Source organism: Crocodylus siamensis, chromosome 6 (assembly GCF_052110815.1).
Source record: "Crocodylus siamensis isolate JL-2025a chromosome 6, ASM5211081v1, whole genome shotgun sequence".
NCBI classification, from domain to species: Eukaryota; Metazoa; Chordata; order Crocodylia; family Crocodylidae; genus Crocodylus; species Crocodylus siamensis.
Window position 1 is genome coordinate 1,893,829 of NC_143400.1, and position 22,065 is coordinate 1,915,893.

At 51.1% G+C, this 22,065-nt stretch overlaps 1 protein-coding gene across 1 annotated transcript; it reads right to left on the reverse strand.

The window, feature by feature from the left end:
* Positions 1-2,074: 2,074 nt before the first annotated feature.
* On the reverse strand, positions 2,075-16,773 carry LOC149860388 (cytochrome P450 2G1-like). The gene is made up of 9 exons (XM_090051394.1): positions 16,594-16,773; positions 11,381-11,543; positions 10,275-10,424; positions 9,303-9,463; positions 8,420-8,596; positions 8,006-8,147; positions 5,411-5,598; positions 2,604-2,745; positions 2,075-2,280 (listed from the first exon to the last, which is right to left on the reverse strand). Exons 1-9 carry the CDS (start codon positions 16,771-16,773, stop codon positions 2,075-2,077), a joined length of 1,509 nt encoding a protein of 502 aa, XP_089907520.1.
* Between the last annotated feature and the right edge of the window lie 5,292 nt (positions 16,774-22,065).

Genomic DNA, 22,065 nt, shown 5'->3' on the forward strand with positions numbered 1-22,065 from the left:
TGTTTCCTGGTGACCGACTGATAACCAAACTGGCGACAAGTCTCTGTCAAAATCACGGTGCCCATAGGCACGGTTGCTTTATTTTATGTGCACAGTACCTTGGATTCTGGGTATTTCACCAAGAGCAGGAATCCATATCTCAAGGTGGAGCTTGTTGTCTCTGTCCCAGCAAATAATAACTGGATTGCTGTCTCCACCAGGTTTCTGGTGCTAAATTAATTTTGAGGGTTTTGCTTTTCTTGGAAAGGAGGGAATGGAAAGGACTCATTGCACACAACACCAGCCTGGCATCTGATATGCACCTGGATTTGGCCCCTAAACAAAAAACGCCTCTGTTGCCCCGGCTTTTGGTGACTGTCCAAAAGGGAGGTTTTATTGGGTCTGCTCGAGTTGGTGACTCTATCCTTGAGTTCCCAGTTTGCTGCTATACAGCTCAGCCATGGAAAGCATCACAGGACTGCCCTAACGTGTTGTGGCAGTAGTGACCCTCCACTGCTTACCTCTTCCATCCTGATTAGGAAGGAGTCAATGAAGTCCCAAGGGCAGCTGGGGTCCAGGCTCTGCTGGTTTATTCTCACCCTATGCAGGATGAAATCATGTAGGGCCTTGTAGTGGCTACAAGCCCAATTGTGTGGGCCAGTTATGTACTGCAGGATCCTTGGAAACATCTCAAAGAAATGGGGATGAAGAATCATAGAAAATGAGGTTTGGAAGGGACCTCAGGAGGTCACGTCTAGTCCAACCCCCTCCTTAAAGCAGGACCAGCCCCAGCTACATCATCCCAGCCAAGGCTTTGTCTTGCCAGGTCTTCAAGACCTCCAAGGGTGGAGCTTCCACCACCGCTCTGGGTACCTGCTCCAGTGTTATACCACCCTCCTAGTGAGAACATACTTTGTCATCTCTAACCTAAATGTCTTGAGAATGTTGTTCCTTGTTATGTCATCTGCCACCTCTGTACGCTTCATAGTTTCATAGTAGGTCGGGTCGGAAGGCACATGAACAGATCATCAAGTCTGACCCCTTGCCATGGGCTGGAATGAACGTTGGGATCAGCATTCATAAATGAATGCTTCAGCTTGCAAACCACACCCTTTTTCCTCCAGCCAGGAACCCCAGATCTCTTCCTCCATCTCATTTTCTCACTGGGTTGGAAACTGTACCGAGGAGTCCTGCTCAAGGGTTTGTTTTTCATTTCCAAAAACATATTCACAACCTACCTGCCTTCCACCCCATGCACGTGTTGCCCAAGTACCCGCTAGGTGTCCTGCCACATGGTTTAAATAAGTGCAGGGCAACTATTTGGTGAGCATAAACTCTGTGTAGCCTTTACTCATCCTATCAGCCAGGATATCAGGCTGGCTGACAGCAGGGATAGTGTGGGGTGAAACAAATGCAGAGTACATTTCTATTGCACGGAGCTCACATTGTTGCCCACGCTTGATTGGTCATGATTGGTGCTGTGTGCCTTTACAATCTGCTGATTAATGAAGTTATTTAACAACATGTCTTCCCAGGTATGTACCATGTATGGATTAGATTTCTTATCTACTGCGGGAGGCTGGTACTGATCCTTACATCCCAGGATGTTCTGATGTAATTCCACGGGCTCTGATGCACCCTGGGGCTTCCCACACATGTGTAGACTTGCAGACTTTAACTATTACTGCTCTTGGCCTGTCTTATGGCCTACAACACTGCCATTTCTGCAATGTGGAGACGAACAGAAGTATGAAAACCACTGTGGGTATGATGGCAAGCTGTCGGCAGAGTGGGTGCCTGAAGGGGCTTGCTTGGGAGCTCTCCTCAGTGACGTGTATTGGCCATTTTAGGGCAAAAAGGTCCTTTGCAAGTTGCTCATGAAATCATGGGGCCTCTACGCAACCAAGCAATGTTTATCAGGAGCCACAAACTGTGGATCATCTCCTGAGATGCCCTATAGCACTCCAATGCACCCCCAAGATTTGGCAACACCAACACCGGCGCAGAATATTGGGAGCAGATTATATAAAAATCCTGGAGTGGAGACATGAAGGAGAAGGAGGTCCTTTGCCCTGTTGCATGCCTGTTCCACGTCCTAGGCACTGTCGTGCGGCCCTTCCTCCCGCGGGAGAGCGTAGAGCTGGTAGCTGGGAGGAACAATTCCAGGTCCATTTGATTTTGGGGTGAGATCGATTTCCTGCGGCTCTTTTGGCGATTTCAGGGTGAAGCGCTGCAGGATGGTGGTCAGCATCAGGAAGAGCTCCATGAGGGCCAGGCTCTTGCCCAGGCACACCCTCTTTCCTGCAGGGATAAGCAGAGCAAAGGGCAAATAAATGAACTCCAGTCTGCAAGGGTCTAACAGGAGACCTGGCTGAGCTATGCGGCCTGGAGGGTCTCTGGCTAAGGATAAATGGGAGGAAGGATTCTGTGCTCACTTCACCATCTATAAATGCCACACCCTCTGCAGACCTACAAGCTTTTTGTCCCAGGAAAAGCAGCCCTTTCAGGATGGTGAGGCAATAGTCGCAGAGGAGTGAACTGGTTCTTCCAGTGTCCTGTCTCATGCAAGTCTTGGAGTGGGGAGTCGAACCCAGTAGGGTTGGGAATGGAGCCGTCGCTCATACCTGTGCCGAACGGCAGGAAGCAATCGTTCTTTTTGAAGTGGCCGTCCTCATCCAGGAAATGCTCCGGGTGAAAGCTTTTTGGATCCCTGAAGTGTTTGGTGTCCTGGAGAAGTGTGCCCAAGACTGTGCAGACATCTGTATCCTGGGAAAGAGAGGTGGGAACACAGCAGCAATGGGAGAATTAAACCATTTCCACCTGGAGCTTCTGCAAGCAGATAAATTTTCCTGCCGCTGGGAATTGTGGGGAAATAGCTCCACCTAGAATCAAGTGTTTCCCAACATCTCAGGCTGAGAGGACGTTAAATCTACCACTGGTAACAGCTCTGAGATTTTTTGGGCAAGGTAGAAAGAGGCCCTGCAATGCCAGTATGGTGGGGAACCCACTCAGGCCAATGTGCCTGGGATCACTCTTATAGGACTGGCCTCCTCCATTTAATAGAATCATAGAAAATTCAGGTTGGAAGGGACCTCAGGTCACATCTAGTCCAATCCCCTGCTCAAAGCAGAATCATTGTAAACTACATCATCCCGGCCAAGGCTTAGTCTACCCAGGCCTTAAAAACTTTCAAGGATGGACACTCCACCACCATTCTGGGTGGCCTGCTTCAGGGCTTTACCATCCTCCTTGTGAGAGATTTTCCTAATATCCAACCTCAACTTCCCTTGCTGCAAGTTGAGCCCATTGCTTCTCGTTGCGTCATCCGCCCGCACCGAGAACAGTCCAGCTCCAGCCTCTTTGGAATTCCCTTCAAGCCCCTCTGCAGGTAGGGCAGGAAATAAACCCAGCTCCCTCAGCCTCTCTTCACAAGTCATGTGCCCCCAGCCCCCAAACATTGCTGTTGCCCTCCACTGGACTCCCATCAACTCGTCCACATCCTTTCCCTAGTGGGGGTTCCAAAACTGGACACAGGACTCCAGATGTGCCTCACCAGTGCCAATCTGGCCTCATTCGGGGGTGCCAGATGCAGGTGGTGGCAGGTGGTGTTTTCTTTGATCCTCCTGGTTTTGGGTCATGGGCTGAGGAGGCTTGAGGTAGTCAACTGAAGACTGCGGTGCTGGTGTCATCATGAAGTCTTTGGTTTTCTCATTCGCAGTCCGCTCTTTGGTGAGAGAGGCAGTGGTCTGCTGGTTAGAGACGGCCTCCACCTCACTTCACTGGGGTGGAGGGTCTTCTCAGCCAGAATGGCTGACTTGCTTGGCTGGGCTTTAAACTAAGCCCACTGGGAGATGGGGGGGATGAGTGCCAGAGCAAGCCCACTGGGCAGCTTCTACAAAACCAGCAGGCTAAGGCATACAAGGGAATCCACCCATACCCCAGCCCTGAAATGATGTCTTCTTGGGAGTGTAGGGATGACTAGGGCCTCCAATGGGACACTTACATGCCTATACACCAATGCCAGGAGCTTGGGGTACTGTCTAAGGGGGATGATCTAGTCAGTGACCTAATAATTGAAGGGAAACTGGGAGACGGTGACCATGAGCTAATCACTTTCACTATCCACCGCAAAGCTGGCAAGTCAGTGAGCAACGCAGAAGTCCTCGACATCAGGAAAGCTCCGTCCTTGGGCATGTAGTCTTTAACATCTTTAGTAATGATGTAGGCATTGGTATCAGAAGAGGACTGGCCAAGTTTGCCGATGACACCAAACTTTGGGGTAAAGTGTCCACACCCAAAGATAGGCTGGTGATCCAAGTCAACCTCGACAGGCTCGGAAAATGGGTGGATGAAAAGCTGATGACATTCAATACCGAATAATATAAGGTACTCCACTTCGGGGTGGGGTGGAAACCTGCAGCACGCTTATAGGCTTAGCAGTGCTATACTTGCTAGCGCCATGGCCAAAAGGGACTTGGGGGTCATGATTGACCACAAGATGAACGTGAGCCACCAATTTGATGTCGCAGCTGGTAAAGTGAGCAAAACTCTGGCTTGCATCCATAGATGTTTCTCAAGCAAATCTCAGGATGTCATCTTCCCATTGTACTCGGCCTTGGTGAGGCCGCAGCTGGAGCACTGCATCCAATTCTGGGCTCCACAATTCGGGAAGGATGTGGAGAAGCTTGATAGTCCAAAGGAGAGCCATGCACATGATGAGAGAGCAGGAAAATGGGCCCTATGATGAGAGGCTGAGAGCCATGGGACTCTTCAGCCTGGAAAAGTGCAGGCATAGGGGGGACCTGGTGGCAGCCTATAAGTATGTGCTCACCAGGATCTGGGAGAGTGCCTGTTCTCCAGAGCGCCACAAGGGATGGCAAGGTCAAATTGTCACAAACTCCTCCAAGATCGTTTCAGGCTGGACATAAGAAAAAACTTCTTTGCTGTCCAAGGCCCCAAGGCCTGGAATAGACTCCCTCCAGGGGTGGTGCAAGCACCTACTCTGGATTCTTTTAAGAAACATTTGGATGCCTATTTTGCTGGGATCCTTTGACTCTTGCTGACTTCCTGGAACTGGGGCAGGGGGCTGGACTCAATGATCTTCCGAGGTCCCTTCCAGCCCTAGCGTCTAATGAAATCTATGAAGAACAAGGAGCAACAGTTTGCAGTTGCAGCAAGGGAAGTTGTGGTTAGATATTAGGAAGAATTTTCTAACTAAGAGAGTAGTAAAACACTGGAATCGGTTACCCAGAGAAGTGGTGAAAGCTCCATCCCTGAAGGTTTTCAAAACCCAGCTAGACAAAGCTTTGCCTTGGATTATCTGGCTGGGGATGGTCCAATTTTGAGTAGGACATTGCATTTGTCTTTGTTGAACCTCATGATATTTCTTTTGGTCTAGCCCCCCAATTTGTCTACTTCTCTTGTCCAGCACCTTGGGGAGAAGGTACCCTCGGAAGTGGGTGTTGCAGGTCACTTTGCGCGGGACCCCAAATGGAAGGATGTTAGCCAGTCTCTGGATCTCGTGGATCACGGCATTGGTGTATGGCATCCGGCCTCGGTCGTTCATGGCTGGGCTGTGGGTCCGCCCTATGACACAGTCGATTTCCTCCTGCACCTTGTCTGCGGAGACAGGATTGGAAGGGGTGGGCTTGGTGTTTGTGCTGCAGGCTCTGATCCCCCAGCAATGTCAGATGTGTAAGGACAGGCCCCGCCTCAGTGAAAACCCTTCCTCAGCCTATCTCGCGTGGCCACTGCTGCCTCCAGAAGTGCCCACCTTTTGCTCCCCCTCCTCGGTCTCTCCTAAGTCTTCCAGGTTTTCCTAGGAGAGACACCTGCTGGATGGTGTCACTAGCCCCTGGTCCAAGGATCCGTTGTGTCAAATGAGCACAGACCCACAGTAAGATGCATTCAGTGCCCCCAGCCCATTCTCATCTACAGGTACAAGGCAGAGAATGATATTACTTCCATCCTGAGCCAGGGAAATGTTGAGTGCCTGGTTCACTTGGGTGGAGCTGGGAGTGAGATGCAAGACCCTTGACATCCCACCCCCATCTAACCTCTTTAACAGATTCTTTACTTCCATTTTTCTGGGCAGGAACAGGGACATCCCCTCGACTGGGATTCTGGATGGACCCAGGGGAGGCGCAGCCAGGCCCAGGGTCAGTAAGGACCTAGTCAGCGAACTTCTGGTGGGACTAGACGTGTTCAGATCAGCAGGTCCTGATGATCTCCACCCCAAAGTGCTGAGAGAATTGGCAGCGGTCATTGTGGGACCCCTGGCACGGCTTTATAAGCACTTGTGGTGCTGTGGCAAGGTGCTAGTGGACTGGAAAGGGGCCAATATGGTCCCCCTTTTTAAAAAAAAGGAGGAAACTATAAGCTCGTTAGTCTTACCTCGGTTCTGGGGAAGCTCTTTGAGAAAATTATGCAGGAGCACATGTGCAAGGAACCTGCAGAGGAGATTATGCTGAGGGGCAACCAACATGGGTTCATTCGAGGCAGGTCCTGTCAGGCCAACCTGGTGGCCTTCTATAACCAGGTCACCAAATCCTTAGATGCAGGGACATAGTCTTCCTGGACTTTAGGAAGGCCTTCGACACTGTCTCTCACCCCATCCTCATTAAAAAAATTAGGTGACTGTGTTGTTGACGCCTACACAGTCACATGGGTTGCAAATTGGCTGGAGGGCCGCACCCCGAGAGTGGTGGTGGACGGATCATTTTCAACCTGGAAGGATGTGGGCAGTGGGGTCCCCCAGGGCTCGGTCCTCGGGCCTGCACTGTTCAACATCTTCATCAGCGACTTGGAGGAGGGGGTGAAAAGCACCCGTTCAAATTCACAGACTACACTAAGATGTGGGAAGAAGTGGGCACACTAGAAGGGAGGGACAGGCTACAACGAGATCTGGACAGGTTACAGGGGTGGGCGGATGAGAACAGGATGGGATTCAACACAGACAAGTGCAAGGTGCTGCACCTGGGGAGGAAGAAGCAGCACCATACCTACAGGCTGGGGAACTCCCTTCCCGTCAGGGCAGAGGCAGAAAAGGATCTGGGGGTCATCATTGATGCCAAGATGAACATGGGCCGGCAGTGTGGGGACGCGGTCAGGAAGGCCAACCGCACCTTTTCCTGCATCCACAGATGCATCTCGAGCAGGTCCAGGGAGGTGATCCTCCCCCTCTATGCGGCACTGGTCAGGCCGCAGCGGGAGTCCTGCGTCCAGGTCTGGGCGCCGCACTGCAGGAGGGATGTGGGCAGCATGGAGAGGGTCCAGAGGAGCCCACTCGCATGATCCGGGGGCAGCAGGGCAGGCCCTACGAGGAGAGGCGACGGGACCTGACCCTGTTCCACCTCCACAAAAGAAGGCTGAGAGGGGACCTGGTGACTGTCTATAAACTTGCCACGGGGGACCAGCAGGCAATGGGAGAGTCCCTGTTCCCCTGAGCACTACCGGGAGTAACAAGAAATAACGGCCATAAGTTGACGGAGAGTAGATTCAGGCTAGATATCAGGAGGTGCTACTTCACAGTCAGGACAGGTAGGATCTGGAACCAACTTCCTGCTGATTTGAACACGTCCAGTCCCACCAGAACTTCCCTGACTAGCTCCTCGCTGACCCTGGGCCTGGCTGTGCCTCCCCTGGGGTCTTCAAAAGGACACTAGATAGACACCTTGCCACAGGGTTGTTTGACCCCAGCACTCTTTCCTGCCTGTGGCAGGGGCTCAGACTTCATGATCTGCTCAGTTCCCTTCCGACCCTACCTACTACGAAACCACCACCGTTGCTCTCCATGGATAACTGTTCTCTGCGAAGGGTTGTCAACGTAGCACCAGCTCCAGCCTCCCTGAAATACAAAGCTAATCCTCACAGCCTCATTAGCCTTTGGCAACCTGAAAAGGACTCTGGAGAGGGTAGGCAGGAGCAGGGCTCTTACCTGTGCATCTGGTCTGTGTGGCTAGACATGTGTGTGCGCGCGCGCGTGCGTTCACATAGGCGCAATAACTTTATTTCATGTCCACGTTACCTTGGACCTCTGGGTATTTCACCAAGAACAGGAATCCGAATCTCAAGGTGGAGCTTGTTGTCTCTGTCCCAGCAAAAAATAACTGGATTGCTGTGTCCACCAGGTTTCTGGTGTTGAATTCACTTTGTGGGTTTTGCTTTTCCTGGAAAGGAGGGAATAGAAAGCACTCCCAGAGCATAATGCCCATCTGGCATCTGGTTTGCACCTGGATTTGCCCCTCAACCAAGAATGCCTCTCTTGCCCAGGTGTCGCATGCCTGTCTAAAGAGCAGGTGTTATTGGGTCTGCTCAAGTTGGTGACTATCCTTGAGTTCCCAGCCTACTGCTACATGGGTCAGTCATGGGTAAGCACCCATGGAAAGCATCACAGGCCTGCCCTAACATGTAGTGGCAGTAGTGAACCTCCACTGCTTACCTCTTCCATCCTGATGAGGAAGGAGTCGATGTAGTCCCGAGGGCAGCTGGGGTCCAGGCTCTGCTGGTTTATCCTGACCCTCTCCAGGATGAAATTGTGTAGGGCCTTGTAGTGGTTACGAGTCCGATTGTGTGGGCCGGGTATGTATTGCATGATCCTTGGAAACATCTCATAGAACTGGGGATGAGGGAGAAGGGAGTCAGGTCAATGGACTGGAAAGCTCTGTTCTCATTGGAGGATCAGGGGACACCATGAGTGAAGACCTGCAGTGGCACAATCCATGTTTGTCTGGTTTATGGCGCTCACCTCAATTTTAGAAATGTTTCTCAGAATCCCCAGTCCCCTCTTTCCTACCCCGTCTCCACTTGCTGACCCATGGGGGGATCTCTTTCTTAGACCCATCTGTTCTTGACCGCCCCCTCTTGAGTCTGACTCCAGCCTTGGCTGCTGGCCTGACTTAGGTACTTACTTGAACTGTTCCTTTTCCCCTGCCTGTTGCATGTCCGCTTTATGTCCTACAAGTCATAGGCTTTCTCCTCTGATGTGCTGTACTGGCACTATGCAGTTTGGAGGTAAGAGCAGGGGCCTCAATCCCATATTAATTGTTTTTTTTTGATGGGAGATGGGGCCTTCCTGAGAAGGCACAACACACAAGGTTTGAGAAACCAGAGGCTATCAAGAAAGTCTTTTCCGGGTCAAGGACAATGTCCTGAACAATGGGAGAGACAGGCTCTCAGCCTGTTGGAGGCCCCGAGTCTACACTGAGGATGGGGCTTTGGGATGGCAGCAATGTGGGCAGAATAGGGTCCCTTTACCCCATTGGCAGAGACAGGAGAATCTTGCATGCGCCTGATCCTCCTATTGCCCCAGAAACATCACCTACCATACTTGAGGTCCTGCTCATATCCAAGAACAAGTTGTTGATGCTGCCCATCAAGTTCAGGAACTTTTGGTCCTTGTAGTCAAAGCGGTTCCCAAAGACAATGGAGCAGATGACGTTGGCAATCGAGTGTGTGATGGCGAGGGTGGGGTTGAAGGGAAAACCTGGTGGTGGGGAGACTAGAGGGTCAATGAGCACCAATCTTATGAGTATCAAGCTGTGGAGACCAGGGTGGGTAAAGTTTTAATTATGAGTTTCCCCCAAAGCCTGGGGTGAGGGTGTGACCTAGAAACTTTTGAAGATATATGTAGGCTCAGGTTTAGCTGGCTCAGATCCAGCTCGCGGTCATGAGTGTTGTGATGAAGAGCTTGACACTGACTGCAAACATTTCGGAAGGTAATATGAGGGGCAAGGTGGCACGGCGCCCTGTCCTATCCATTGCTATGCTGTTTGGGACACCTGAGAGAGGGAGCTGAGACTGGGGTTTGTCTTCCCATGCTGTCATTGGTGCTGGGGAGTGCAGTAGACACATACCTTTAGAAAGGGAGATTCATAGATGTTAGGGTCAGAAAGAACCTCAATAGATCATCGAGTCCGACCCCCTGCATAGGCAGGAAAGTGTGCCGGGTTCAGATGACCCCAGCCAGATGCCTGTCTAACCTCCTCTTGGAGATGTGAGCTGCTGGAAGAAGTTCCCCAGGGTATGAAGGTCCCCAAGGAATAGAGCTCACAACGCTGGCAGGCTGGTCTGGATTTTGAGAAGAACCTGTCATTTCCAGGGTGTCCCCTTGGAGAACTCCCTGGCAGTGATGGGAGCTGCTGGGCTCTGAGGACTTGGATAAAGCTAGGCTCTTACTTGAGACCCGGAGTCTCTGAAAGCGGTCTTTGGGGCATTTCATTATCCATGTCCACTAACCAGAAACAGACAAGATGCATTTGAGTTCACACCCCAAGAGCAGTGTAGAAAGCACCAACCTTTGGTTTTCCCCATCTCTTCTACCAGGTGCTGAGATTCTTCCTGGATCCGCTCCTCAATGCTTTTTTTCCCCACCCCAAAATTCCTCAGGGTTGAAGCGGAGAATCGCCGGAGCTGCTTCCACCGTTCCCCGTTAGCCAAGAGAAGACCTGGATGGAGGGAAGTGTGTAGGGAACCAAGTCATGTGACGTCCAGTACAAGGAACCATTTTTTTAAAGAACAAAGTGCGTATTGTATTGTGCGCTCTTTGGAACTGCAGATCAAGTGGATTTGAGGAAGCATCTTCCTTTTCAGCTGGGTATACCTCAGCTTAAGTTGAAACCCACTTAAATTGTTATGGTAAGCCCACCGACCACTTTCCTGCTTATTTATTCCGTTACTGTGAAGGAGCTGGGTTTCTCTTTTGCAGGGTCTTGTTCCAGCCTCCCCTGAAGTATGTGAGGGCCAGGTATTGGGGTGGCTTGGCTTTGTGTTGAGCTTATGTCCCACAGCTCCCAGCAACCTCTGTTTTAAGGCTGGGCCCTCTTCACTTCTGTACATCAGGTTCAAATATTCTTGACATCCTACCCCATTCACCCTCCTCCTCCCCGAAAAGCCAGTGGCCCCTTTTGCCCCTGATTCCAAGCTGCCTCTGTCCTTTCAGTAGCTGCTGTCCAGGTGAATTCTGACACAAAGGATCTTGCTCGTTTCCACCCATGCCAACCAGTGAGGATGCGCAAACTTCAGAGCAGCCTAGAAGTCCCAGGGATAAGCTTACACTAAGTGGATTCTATTTTCTTTTTCTGAACACCCATCATTTTTGGACAGCATCACATTTGGAACGGTCAAAAACAATAAGAGCAATCTGGAAGGCTATATACCCTGGGGGTTATTCCTAGAGTGCATGGTAATGCTTTCAAAGGACATGTGATGACATCAAGCAATGAAGGAAGTCAGTTAGATGAGAAATAACATTTGTGTCATTGTGAATCATGCACTAACAATCATGCACTACCAAGTGCAGTGCTGTGTCATAGAGGATAGAAGCAGTGAGGTGAGGTGACCTGACCTATAGTCAACCTTGAATTGGGACTGCCATCAGAGCCTAGCTCTTGCTTTTGCTCACCGTGACCGTGGAAGAATCTGTCCACTGACTCCATTCTCGCTCTCCCGCTGAACTCCTCTGCTTGGTCCACCAGGGCTTCCCTCACAGAGTCATAGTCGCAGACAAACACGAACTGTCGCACACCCAAATTCACTGTAAAAATGGGGCCGTACTTCTCTTTCATCTGTGTTGGGAGTTAGTATGAATGAGAAGACAGAGTGGTCAGATGCAACCATGACCAGCAAGGTGCACTCAGCCCAGGCAGACAGGGGATGGTGTGACCATAGCTTGAACTGGGCATGTTCATCATAAGGTACCGACTCGTGGTGAGGCTATGCTGTGTAGAAGTGATAGATGTTGCCCCATGAAACCCTGGATCAGTTCATATCCTACATGGAAGTGCTGGGCCATTTGGGCACTATGGAGACTGCAGCACTTCAGGGGGATTTCTCCTCACTCTGTTCTAGTAGTGCTCAGAAATGAACTGGGACACAGGAGCCCCTGGTAGTAAGCTGTGAATGTACTGAGGTGGTAGACCTGAGGCACAATATTCTGGCCCCATTGACCACTGAGGAGCTGAGCTGCAGGGGTCTGGGCCCTTGGTCACCAGAGCCTTCACACACATTTGCCTAGCTATATAAGCCAAAAAGATGTCAAGGAGGGAATGCAAGCAATGAGAAGCTCCATGTGACAGAAGCCAGGCCATGTCATTTAGATGGTGACTTAAGAAAGGATGACAGTGGCTGCTTAAGAAGCCTTCCCTATACAGGTTATTCCCATGCACCTCAGCATATAGTTACATGGCATTTAATAAGGGTGTACGTAGGTTGGAGAATGTTATATTACGCAAGAGCCTGGTGTATTTGGTCACATATCCATCCAGGCATATGCCGAGAAAAAGAGAGTGGACTGTGCTGTTGGGTGCGGCCCTTGGCCATGTGGTTGCTTCCTTTTCTGCCCAATTCAAATGGGTCTCTCAAGAGGCTCTGTTCATGCCTTGCACCTCTCAGGCATTTTGTTCTTTGCCCCAGAATGTGATCCAAGTGCCAAGGTGAGCCCTGAGTATGCTGGTGGGAGTTGGGTGCCACCCAAGAGCTACCCGTGTTGCTGGGTGCCAATTGGGGATCTTCCTGGAGCTTGGCAGGAAGCAGTTTGAAGAGAAGGGAGTCTTCACATTGCCAGCCCTCCACAGGGCTCAGCAGAGCCTCCTCTGGGTCTAGAGCACCCTGAGGGGAGGCCCCTGCTCCCCTCTGATAATGCAGTTATCTGCAGACTACCCTGACTCACAGTTGTAGGGAGGCAGTTAGAAAGGCCAAAGCTACCATGGAGCTGAGGTTGGCATCCCAAGTTAAGGATAACAAAACATTGTTTTTCAGACATATAGAGAGTAAAAGGAAGGCCCAGGGTGGAATAGGACCACTACTGAATGGGCAAAAGCAATTGGTGACAGACAGGGAGGACAAGGCTGAACTCCTCAATAAGTTCTTTGCCTCAGTCTTCCTAAATGAGGGGCAAGACAAGTCTCACGTTGTAGAGAGACACCAGCTGGGTGCCAGACTACCAAGTGCTGACCCTGAGATGTTGCAGAGTCACTTGGAAGGACTGGATGCGTTTAAGTCAGAAGGCCCGGATGAGCTCCATCTGAGGGTACTGAAGGCACTGGCCGATATCATTGCGCAGCCACTGGCAAGAATATTTGAGCACTTGTGGCGCACGGGCCAGGTCCCGGAGGACTGGAAAAACAGCCAATGTGGTTCCTATGTTCAAGAGGGGGAGGAAGGAGGATCCAGGGAACTATAGGTCAGTCAGTCTCACCTCCATCCTTGGCAAAATCTTTGAAAAGATTAAGACTCATATAGTTTCATAGTTTCTAGTGTCGGAAGGGACCTGAGCAGATCATTTGGTCCGACCCCCTGCCATGGCAGGAAAGAGTGCTGGGGGTCAAATGACCCCAGCAAGGTGTACATCCAGCCTCCTCTTAAACACCCCCAGGGTAGGAGCCTGCACCACTTCGCTTGGAAGTTGGCTGCAGACCCTAGCCGCCCTGACCGAGAAGTCGAGTCTCCTGATATCTAGCCTAAATCTCCCCTCTGCCAGCTTGTGACCGTTATCCCTGGTCACTCCTGGTTGTGCTCGGGGGAACAGGGACTCCCCCAGTGCCTGCTGATCCCCCCTGACTAGTTTGTAACAGGCCACTAGATCCCCCTCAGCCTTGTCTTGTGGAGGCGGAACAGATTTAGGTCCCGTCGCCTCTCCTCGTAGGCCTGCCCTGTTGTCTCCTGATCATGCGAGTGCCCTCCTCTGGACCCTCTCCATGCTGTCGACATCCCTCCTGAAGTGCGGTGCCCAGAACTGGACACAATACTCCAGCTGCGGCCTGACCAGTGCCGCATAGAGGGGGAGGGTCACCTCCTTGGACCTGCTCAAGATGCATCTGTGGATGCAGGACAAGGTGCGGTCGGCCTTCCTGACCGCGGCCCCACACTGCCGGCCCATGTTCATCTTGGAGTCAATGATGACCCCCAGATCCTTTTCTGCCTCTGCCCTGATGAGAAGGGAGTTCCCCAGCCTGTAGGTATGGTGCCGGTTGTTCCTCCCCAGGTGCAGCACCTTGCACTTGTCAGTGTTGAATCCCATCCTGTTCCCATCCGCCCACCCCGTAACCTGTCTAGGTCTGATTGCAGCCTGTTCCTCCCTTCTAGCATGCCCACGTCCCCCCACATCTTAGTGTCATCAGCAAATCTGCACAGGGTGCTTTTTACCCCCTCGTCATAGTCACTGATGAAGATGTTGAACCGTGCAGGCCCAAGGACTGAGCCCTGGGGGACCCCACTGCCCACGTCCCTCCAGGCCGAACATGACCCATCCACCACCGCTCTCTGGGTGCAGCCCTCCAGCCAGTTGGCGACACATCTGACTGTGTGGGTGTCTACACCACAGCCCCCAGTTTCTTAATGAGAACGGGGTGAGAGACAGTGTTGAAGGCCTTCCAAAAGTGCTTCAACATGTGAGGAGGATATGTGAGAGCCCAGCAGGAAAAATTATGCTGAGGGGAAACCAGCATGGGTTCGTAGCAGGTAGATCATGCCTGACTAATCTAGTCTCTTTTTATGACCAGGTTACAAAACACCTCGACACAGGAGTATGGGTTGATATCATTTATTTAGACTTCAGGAAGGCCTTCGATATGGCATCCCAGCCCATACTGGTGAACAAGTTAAGAGGCTGTGACTTGGATGATTACACAGTCCGGGGGGTGGCAAATTGGCTAGGGGGTTGCACCCAGAGAGTGGTGGTGGATGGGTCGGTATTGACTTGGAAGGACGTGGGCAGTGGGGTCCCTTAGGGCTCAGTCCTTGGACTGATGCTCTTCAATGTGTTCATCAGTGACTTGGACGAGGGAGTGAAGTGTACTCTGTCCAAGTTTGCAGATGATACAAAACTGTGGGGAGAAGTGGGCACACTGGGGGGCAGGGCACAACTACAGGCAGACCTGGACAGGTTGGACAATGGGCAGAAAACAATAGAATGCAATTTAACAAGGAGAAATGCAAAGTGCTGCACCGACAGAGGGAAAAACGTCCAGCACACCTACTGCTGAGGAAATGACCTGCTCAGCAGCACGGAAGCAGTGGACTCCAAGATGAACGTGAGTCGTCAGTGTGACGAAGTCATCAGCAAAGCTAACGGCACTTTATCGTGCATCAGCAGATACATGACAAACAGAACCGAGGAGGTGATACTTCCCCTCTATCGGGCGCTGGTCAGACCCCGGTTGGAGTACTGCGTCCAGTTTTGGGCACCACACTTCAACAGGGATGTGGATAACCTGGAGAGGGTCCAGAGAAGGGCCACACTTATGGTTAAGGGCTTGCAGGCTTGCAGGGCACCTGGACCCCTTCAGCCTCCACAAGAGAAGGTCGAGAGGCGACCTTGTGGCTGCCCATAAATTCATCATGGGGGCGCAGAAGGGAATTGGTGAGGCTCCACTCACCAAGGTGCCCCTGGGGGTCACAAGAAATAATGGCCATACACTAGCAGAGAGCAGATTTAGACTGGACATTAGGAGGAACTTCTTCACAGTTCGAGTGGCCAAGGTCTGGAATGGGCTCCCAAGGGAGGTGGTGCTCTCCCCTACCCTGGGGGTCTTCAAGAGGAGGTTGGATGGACATCTGGCTGGGGGCATCTGAACCCAGCGCTCTTTCTCGTCTATGCAGGGGGCTGGACTCGATGATCTATTGAGGTCCCTTCCGACCCTAGCATCTATGAATCTATGACTCTAGAGCAGAGCTAGTGCTGGCGCTGATGAAATGCCTTGTGGTTTTGGCCACTTGTGCAAGAAGTTGGTGACCCCAGCACTGGGCTCCTTTTGAGCCTTGAGAAACCCTAATATTTATCACTAGGCTTACTAAACTCGTGGCGAGAGGAAGGAACTCTTGTGGCTTGGTTGTGGCCAGAAAAGTCGATTTGGCAGTAATTTTGCAGCGACTCAGACCCTTTGTGCTGATTGGTGGAGAGGCCTAGAACCGTGGTGCTGATTAGCACAGAGGCCCCAGGGGGAGGAGGGACAAAAGGGTGGCTGTCATCTCGATTGCTGCCTGCCCTTTGTGCAGCCCCACCCTTTGGTGTTGCTTGTCAGAGAGGCTCCAGGGCCAGCTGCCATCTTGCACCCCACCAGCCGCCACCTTCCTCTCTTATGTGGGCTGCAATCTCCTGGTTGACTGCCTGAGAAATCACAGCCAATGCTGTTTTTCAGAGATGGCTGGTTTTTCTGAAACCACGATTTAAGTAGGTCCCTACCCAGCACCCACAACCCCAGTGCCCTTCCTGTGGGCTGAGTGACGGGGCTCTCTCCACACCTCCTGCTGGAGCCACCACCTAGATGACCAGGAATGATCGAGTTGGGGACAGGAAGCTAGAGGGAGATTAACTGTAGCCCAGTGAAGATCGCTGTTTCATAGAAGGTTGTGGGGCAGGGGGGTGGGGAGTCTGGGTCCTTGTCCCAGGGATCAGGACTGTGCATTTCTAAGCGAGTGCACGGTCAGTCGTGGGAGCTTACCCTGCAGGTATTCACATAGTCCGGAGGTAGTGGGGTCTGCCCTAGCGCAGGTGCTGAGGTCTGCTGGAGCTCCTTGGTGCAGCTGCCAGCCCCCTCCAGGGAGCTGATGGTCGGGGAAATGGCTCCCCAGGTAAACCAGTATGAAGACGATAGCTCTGGGGAGGAGATGACTCACCTTCCTCAGAGGTTCAAGCATCCCCTTGTTCCAGACCTGCAGCATGTAGTGAAAGATTTCCAGCAAAGTTGGCCCCGGGGGGAGTTTGCTTGTTCGTTGCTGCTGCTTCCACTTCCAGAAGATCATCAGGCAGGCAGCGCAGGCTGCCAGGGGGAGCACTGCTGCATTTCCAAACTCCATCGTGCCAAACCACCAGGAGACTGAGAGCAGTGCCAAGAGGTGTCTGATCTGATGTACTTAATGCACGCTTGCCTGCAGGTGTGTGTGTATACCATACTGGGAAGCAGCAACCCCAGATTAGGAAATGATGAGGGACTTGGCTGGCACGCCCATGAGGCATTGTCATATCTAGCTCTCGAATTGTCCCAGGTAAGTGTGTGACATCTGAGAGCAGACATGTTTCTTTGGGTAAATCCAGTATCCTTCATTAGACCAACTAAAAGAGCTGGGATAAGTCTTTGCAAGCTTTTAGGTTGAAACACCCTTCTTTTAGGCATAGGAAGCATCTGCAGTTGTTTTGTGCTCTTCCTGGATAGGATAGAAGTCAGTATGCAAGGATGCAGGTCCATGAAAATGCAAATGTGTGGCAGAGAATGGGTGAGAAACAGGTGGGGGTGGGGGGAAGGGGAATCATGTCCTGGTGATAAGGTGTAGTTGGTAAATTGTATAGAAATTACTTGTTTTATCGTATGTTGGGCAGTTTATAACATGTCATAAATCCAGTGTCTAAATGAGTCCATGATTTTCTGTATCCAGTAGGTTAATGAAGTGAAGTTTGTAGACTCATCTGTGGAAGGTGTTCTGCAAGTTCCCTTTAAGGATTAGAACTGAGGGATTGCAGAGGGAGTGATTGGCTTGTGAGAAATGTGCCCCCAGAGGCCACTGGGATCCTTTTTCTGTTTCTTAGATTTTTGGTGTGCGTTCATACTGGTATGCAGTTGTTTGGTTTCTCCTACATCTATTCCCTCGGGGATTTAGTAAACTGGATGAGAGAGATTACACTTCTGGAGGTGCAGGTGTAAAATCTAGGAATGTTGAAGTTTCCGTTGAGGGGTGTAGTTACTTTGGCAGTGGTGGAAATAGGCTGACAGGTTTGACATTTCATGGCCAGGTCTGGATCCTTTCCATGTGTTTTGGCCCATACGAAGTTTGCTTCTGGTCATGAGGTTGGCAAGGTTCAGTGCTTATTTAAAGTCTAGCATGGGTGGTTCCAGGAAGATCTCTTTAAGAATTGGGTCATCTTCTGGTATGGGTTGTGATTCAGGATTTTCTGTTTATGCTCTAGGGAGGGATAGTATGTCATAATGGTATGGCTCTGCAGGGAACTTTTGGACCTCCTACACCTAAAAAGAGACATATAAAGGCTGGCAGACTGGAATCACCATTAAGGAGGAGTATTCAGCACTGGTCCATATCTGTAGGGAGCAAACCAGGAAAGCCAAGGCTGCAACCAAACTCCACCTTGCCGCATGCATCAAGGACAATAAAAAGTCCTTTTTAAGATATGTGTGGAGTTAGAAGAAAAGCAGGGGTAACACTGGACCCCTGCTACAACAAATGGGACATCTGACAACTGACGCCCAGGAAAAAGCCAACCTGCTTAATGCATACCTCGCATTGGTTTTTCATCAGCCCAAAGGGACCACCCTGCTTAGCATGATGCGGGACAGCCAGGATGAGGGTGAATTTATACCCAGCATCGGTGTTGACCTTGTAAAGGAACACCTTGAGACGCTGGACTCCTTCAAGTTAGCTGGTCCTGAGAGAGATTGCACCCCAGAGTACTTAAGGAGCTGGCAGGTGTCATAGCCCAACCACTGGCAAAGATATTTGAAAACTTGTGGCACTCAGGTGAAGTACCCAAAGCTTAGAAGAAGGCCAATGTGGTGCCCATCTTCAAGAAAGGGAGGAAAGTAGATCTGGGGAACTACAGGTCAATCAACTTGACCTCAATCCCTGGAAAGATTCTAGAAAAGTATCAAAGAGACCATTCTTGGCAAGTTGGCTGATGGCAACATCATGAGGGATAGGCAGCACGGGTTTGTTGCGGGTAAGTCTTACCTGACCAATCTCATCTCCTTCTATGACCAGGTGATAGGTCACCTGGACAAGGGAGAAGAGATTTGCATCATATATCTGGACTTCAAAAAAGCCATTGAACTGCTGTCCCATGATCTCCTCCTGGAAAAACGGGCTAACTGCAGCCTCGGCTACCTCACAGTCCGATGGCTGGGAAATTGACTCTAAGGCCGGACACAGACAGTGACGGTTGATGGAAGTGAATCATCATGGCGCTCCATGTCCAGTGGGATCCCCCAAGGCTCCGTCCTTGGACCCGTTCTCTTCAATGTCTTTTTGAATGATGTGGACACCGGTGTCGGACACAGACTGGCCAAGTTTGCTGATGACACTAAACTTTGGGGTAGAGCATCCACACCCAAGGATAGGCTGGTGATCCACGCTGACCAGGATAGACTTAGAAAGTGGGCAGATAAAAACCTGATGACCTTTGTGAATGTCGTCGTTGTCGTCTTCTAGGGCACAAGAATAAGATATTCTAGCTTCGCTTTCCCTTGTCGTGGTGTCAATCTCGCCTGCCATGACTTGATGGGAGAAATTAAAGGGAAACACCACAGGAGAGAGATGCTCACTTCGTTCTAATAACGAGCATGAATAATGCCCACTCGCAAGGAGTGTACCTCAGCTGGTCGCCACTTGTCAGTCCCTACAAGTTCCCAGTTAACTTATGGGTCCTGCAATGAATACTCACCGGGGTGGGCATTTGCAAGCCTGTCCTGCTTATCACCTCACAGCAACAAAGTCCTTGACACACATCCGGATGGAGCTGCAAATGTCCGACAGAATCAACTATCCACCTTCAAATGGGCTGAGTGCCCCAAACGCTCGCCGCATCAATAAGAAATTCTCTGGCAACTCTCTCATTGCCTGCGCCTCCACGCAGGGCTGTTTGCCGTCTCTGGCATCTAAAGCCTTGGCTCCTCTTCCCATTCTGGGGGATCGTCTGATCGAACTTCCAGTCCTTTATATAATGTTTCCATCCGGCCATTAACAATCCCCAGTTATTAGCTGCCATCCCGGAAGATTTAATTGGCAATTAAGCCTTTTGGTACCCCAATCTCATTGAACCCACCGCCACTGCCAGCAAGGAATTAATACTTCACCACAGCCCACAGTGGGCATTGAGCATCCTGAGTGGGCTAACAATCAATAGTTAGCCTGGTTCCACGGGTCCAACTAAAAGTTCTCAACAAGTCGGGACTTCGCCCAATGTCTCCCTGTTACAACCTTCAATATGGAAAAATGAAGGGTACTCCACCTCACGGCACGGGGGACCCCGCAGCACGCTTATAGGCTCAGCAGTGCAACACTTGCTAGCACAACTGCTGAAAGAGACTTGTGGGTCATAATTGACAACAAGATGAACATGCGCCACCCATGTGATGTCATAGCTGGTAAAACAAACAACACTCTGGTTTGCATCCATAGATGCTTCTTAAGGAAATCCCAGATTGTCACCCTCCTTCTGTACTTGGCCTTGGTGAGGCCGCAGCCGGAGTAGTGCATCCAGTTTTAGGCTCCGGAATTAAGGAAGGATGTGGAGAAGCTTGAGAGGGTCCAGAGGAGAGCCATGCTGCATGATCAGAGGGCAAGAGAATAGGCCGTATGAAGAGAGGCTGCGAGCCATGGGACTCTTTGGCCTCAAAAATCTCAGGCTCAGGGGTGATCTGGTGGCAGCCTGTAAGTACATTTGGGGTGTGCATCTGGATCTGGGGATGCCTGTTCACCAGAGCACCGCAAGGGATGACAAGGGCCAATGGTCACAAACTCCAACCAAGACCGTTTTAGGCTGGACTTTAGGAAAAACTTCTTTACTGTCCAAGGCCCCAGGGCCTGGAACAGACTGCCACCAGAGGTGGTGCAAGCACCTACTCTGGACCTTTTAAGAAATGTTTGGACACTTACCTTGCTGGGATCCTTTGCCCCTACCTGACTTCCTGCTCCAGGGGCAGGGACTGGACCCGATGATCTTTGGAGGTCTCTTCCAGCCCTAATGTCTATGAAATCTATGAAACTAATGATGTGCAATTCGTGGGGATTTTCTTTTTGTTCTGCAGCAATTCTTCACATATCCAGGTGGCTCTTTCAAAACTGTGATCCACCTCTCTGGAGGAGTGTCCTTCTTGATTCATAGATGTTTGGGTCAGAAGGGACTTCAGTAGGTCATCGAGTCTGACTCCCTGCCGTGGGCAGGAAAGAGCCCTGGGCAGTTGACCCCAGCAAGGTGCTTGTCCAGTCTCCTCTTGAAGACCCCCAACGTAGGGGAGAGCATCACCTCCCTTGGAAGTCCATTCCAGATTCAAAAGGGCTTGAGTGAAAACCCCTTCGAGATTTGTGAGGTGACATCTGGGAAGCACTGGGGGATGGCCACACATGCGTCTGCTTCCTGTTTGTTGAAACTTATGACTCACATTAGACCCTGCTGTCCTGATCGGGAATAAGTCGAGACTGCAGTCGGAGCCCAGTCCTCAATCACTGCTTCCACGGAAGATTCTGTTTCCTGAGTCTACTCTGAACACCTCTGCGTGGCCCTCCAGACCTTCCTTCAAGGCTGTGTAGCCACAGTGGCCATCGGGCATGGATGGTTCTTTATAAGGCCAGCATCTCTACCCCTCCAGCTGCTGATGACCGAGTCTTTTCTGTTGCCTGTCTCCTCTAGACCTTCCAGCTCTTCCTAGAGATGCCAGCAACTTCCCTGCTGGATTTGCTACCTAAAGGGGGCTGCCTGGCTCCTGATACCCTAGTGACCATTTTGTCCATGTGCAGTGCAGACTCAGTAATAGACAGTCCCTGCCCCAAAGCCCTCCAATCTGCAGACATAAGGCAGGAAAGGATGGGATACTCCTTCCATCTTGGAAAAGGATGCATTGAGGCTCTATGTCAAGTGACCTGCCCACAGGTGCAGAGCGGGGGATAAAATCGAGATCTTCTGAGAGCCAGCCCTCATCTAAACGCCATCTACTCCACACATGTTCTACTTACCTGGCACGGTTTACATTCTAGCACTGGCTTCCTACCTTGGCAAAGATCAAAGAGGACCCAGTGCTGCCATGTTCCAGATTGACAAAAGAAGCCCCTGAGCAGGGGCTAAACCCAGCACTTTGTGAAATTAGTCTCTGCTGTCCCTAGTCATTCTCCAAACACAGAGAGAATCCATGGCTGCTTTGGAAAAGTTTAATTGAAGTTTAAGGAATAGAGAAATCCCAGCAAAGGTGAAAGCCCAAGCGGCTGTTCCTAGCACAGGAGACAGAATCTCTCTCTAGCAATTCCCGTGCCCTGCTCCAACCAGCAAAGCACACTCCCTCCTGCAGCCATGGACCCTGGATCCCAGGACCTCTCCTCCAGCCACTAGGACATGCACGCAGGGTTGGAAACAGAACCCAGGAGTCGTGC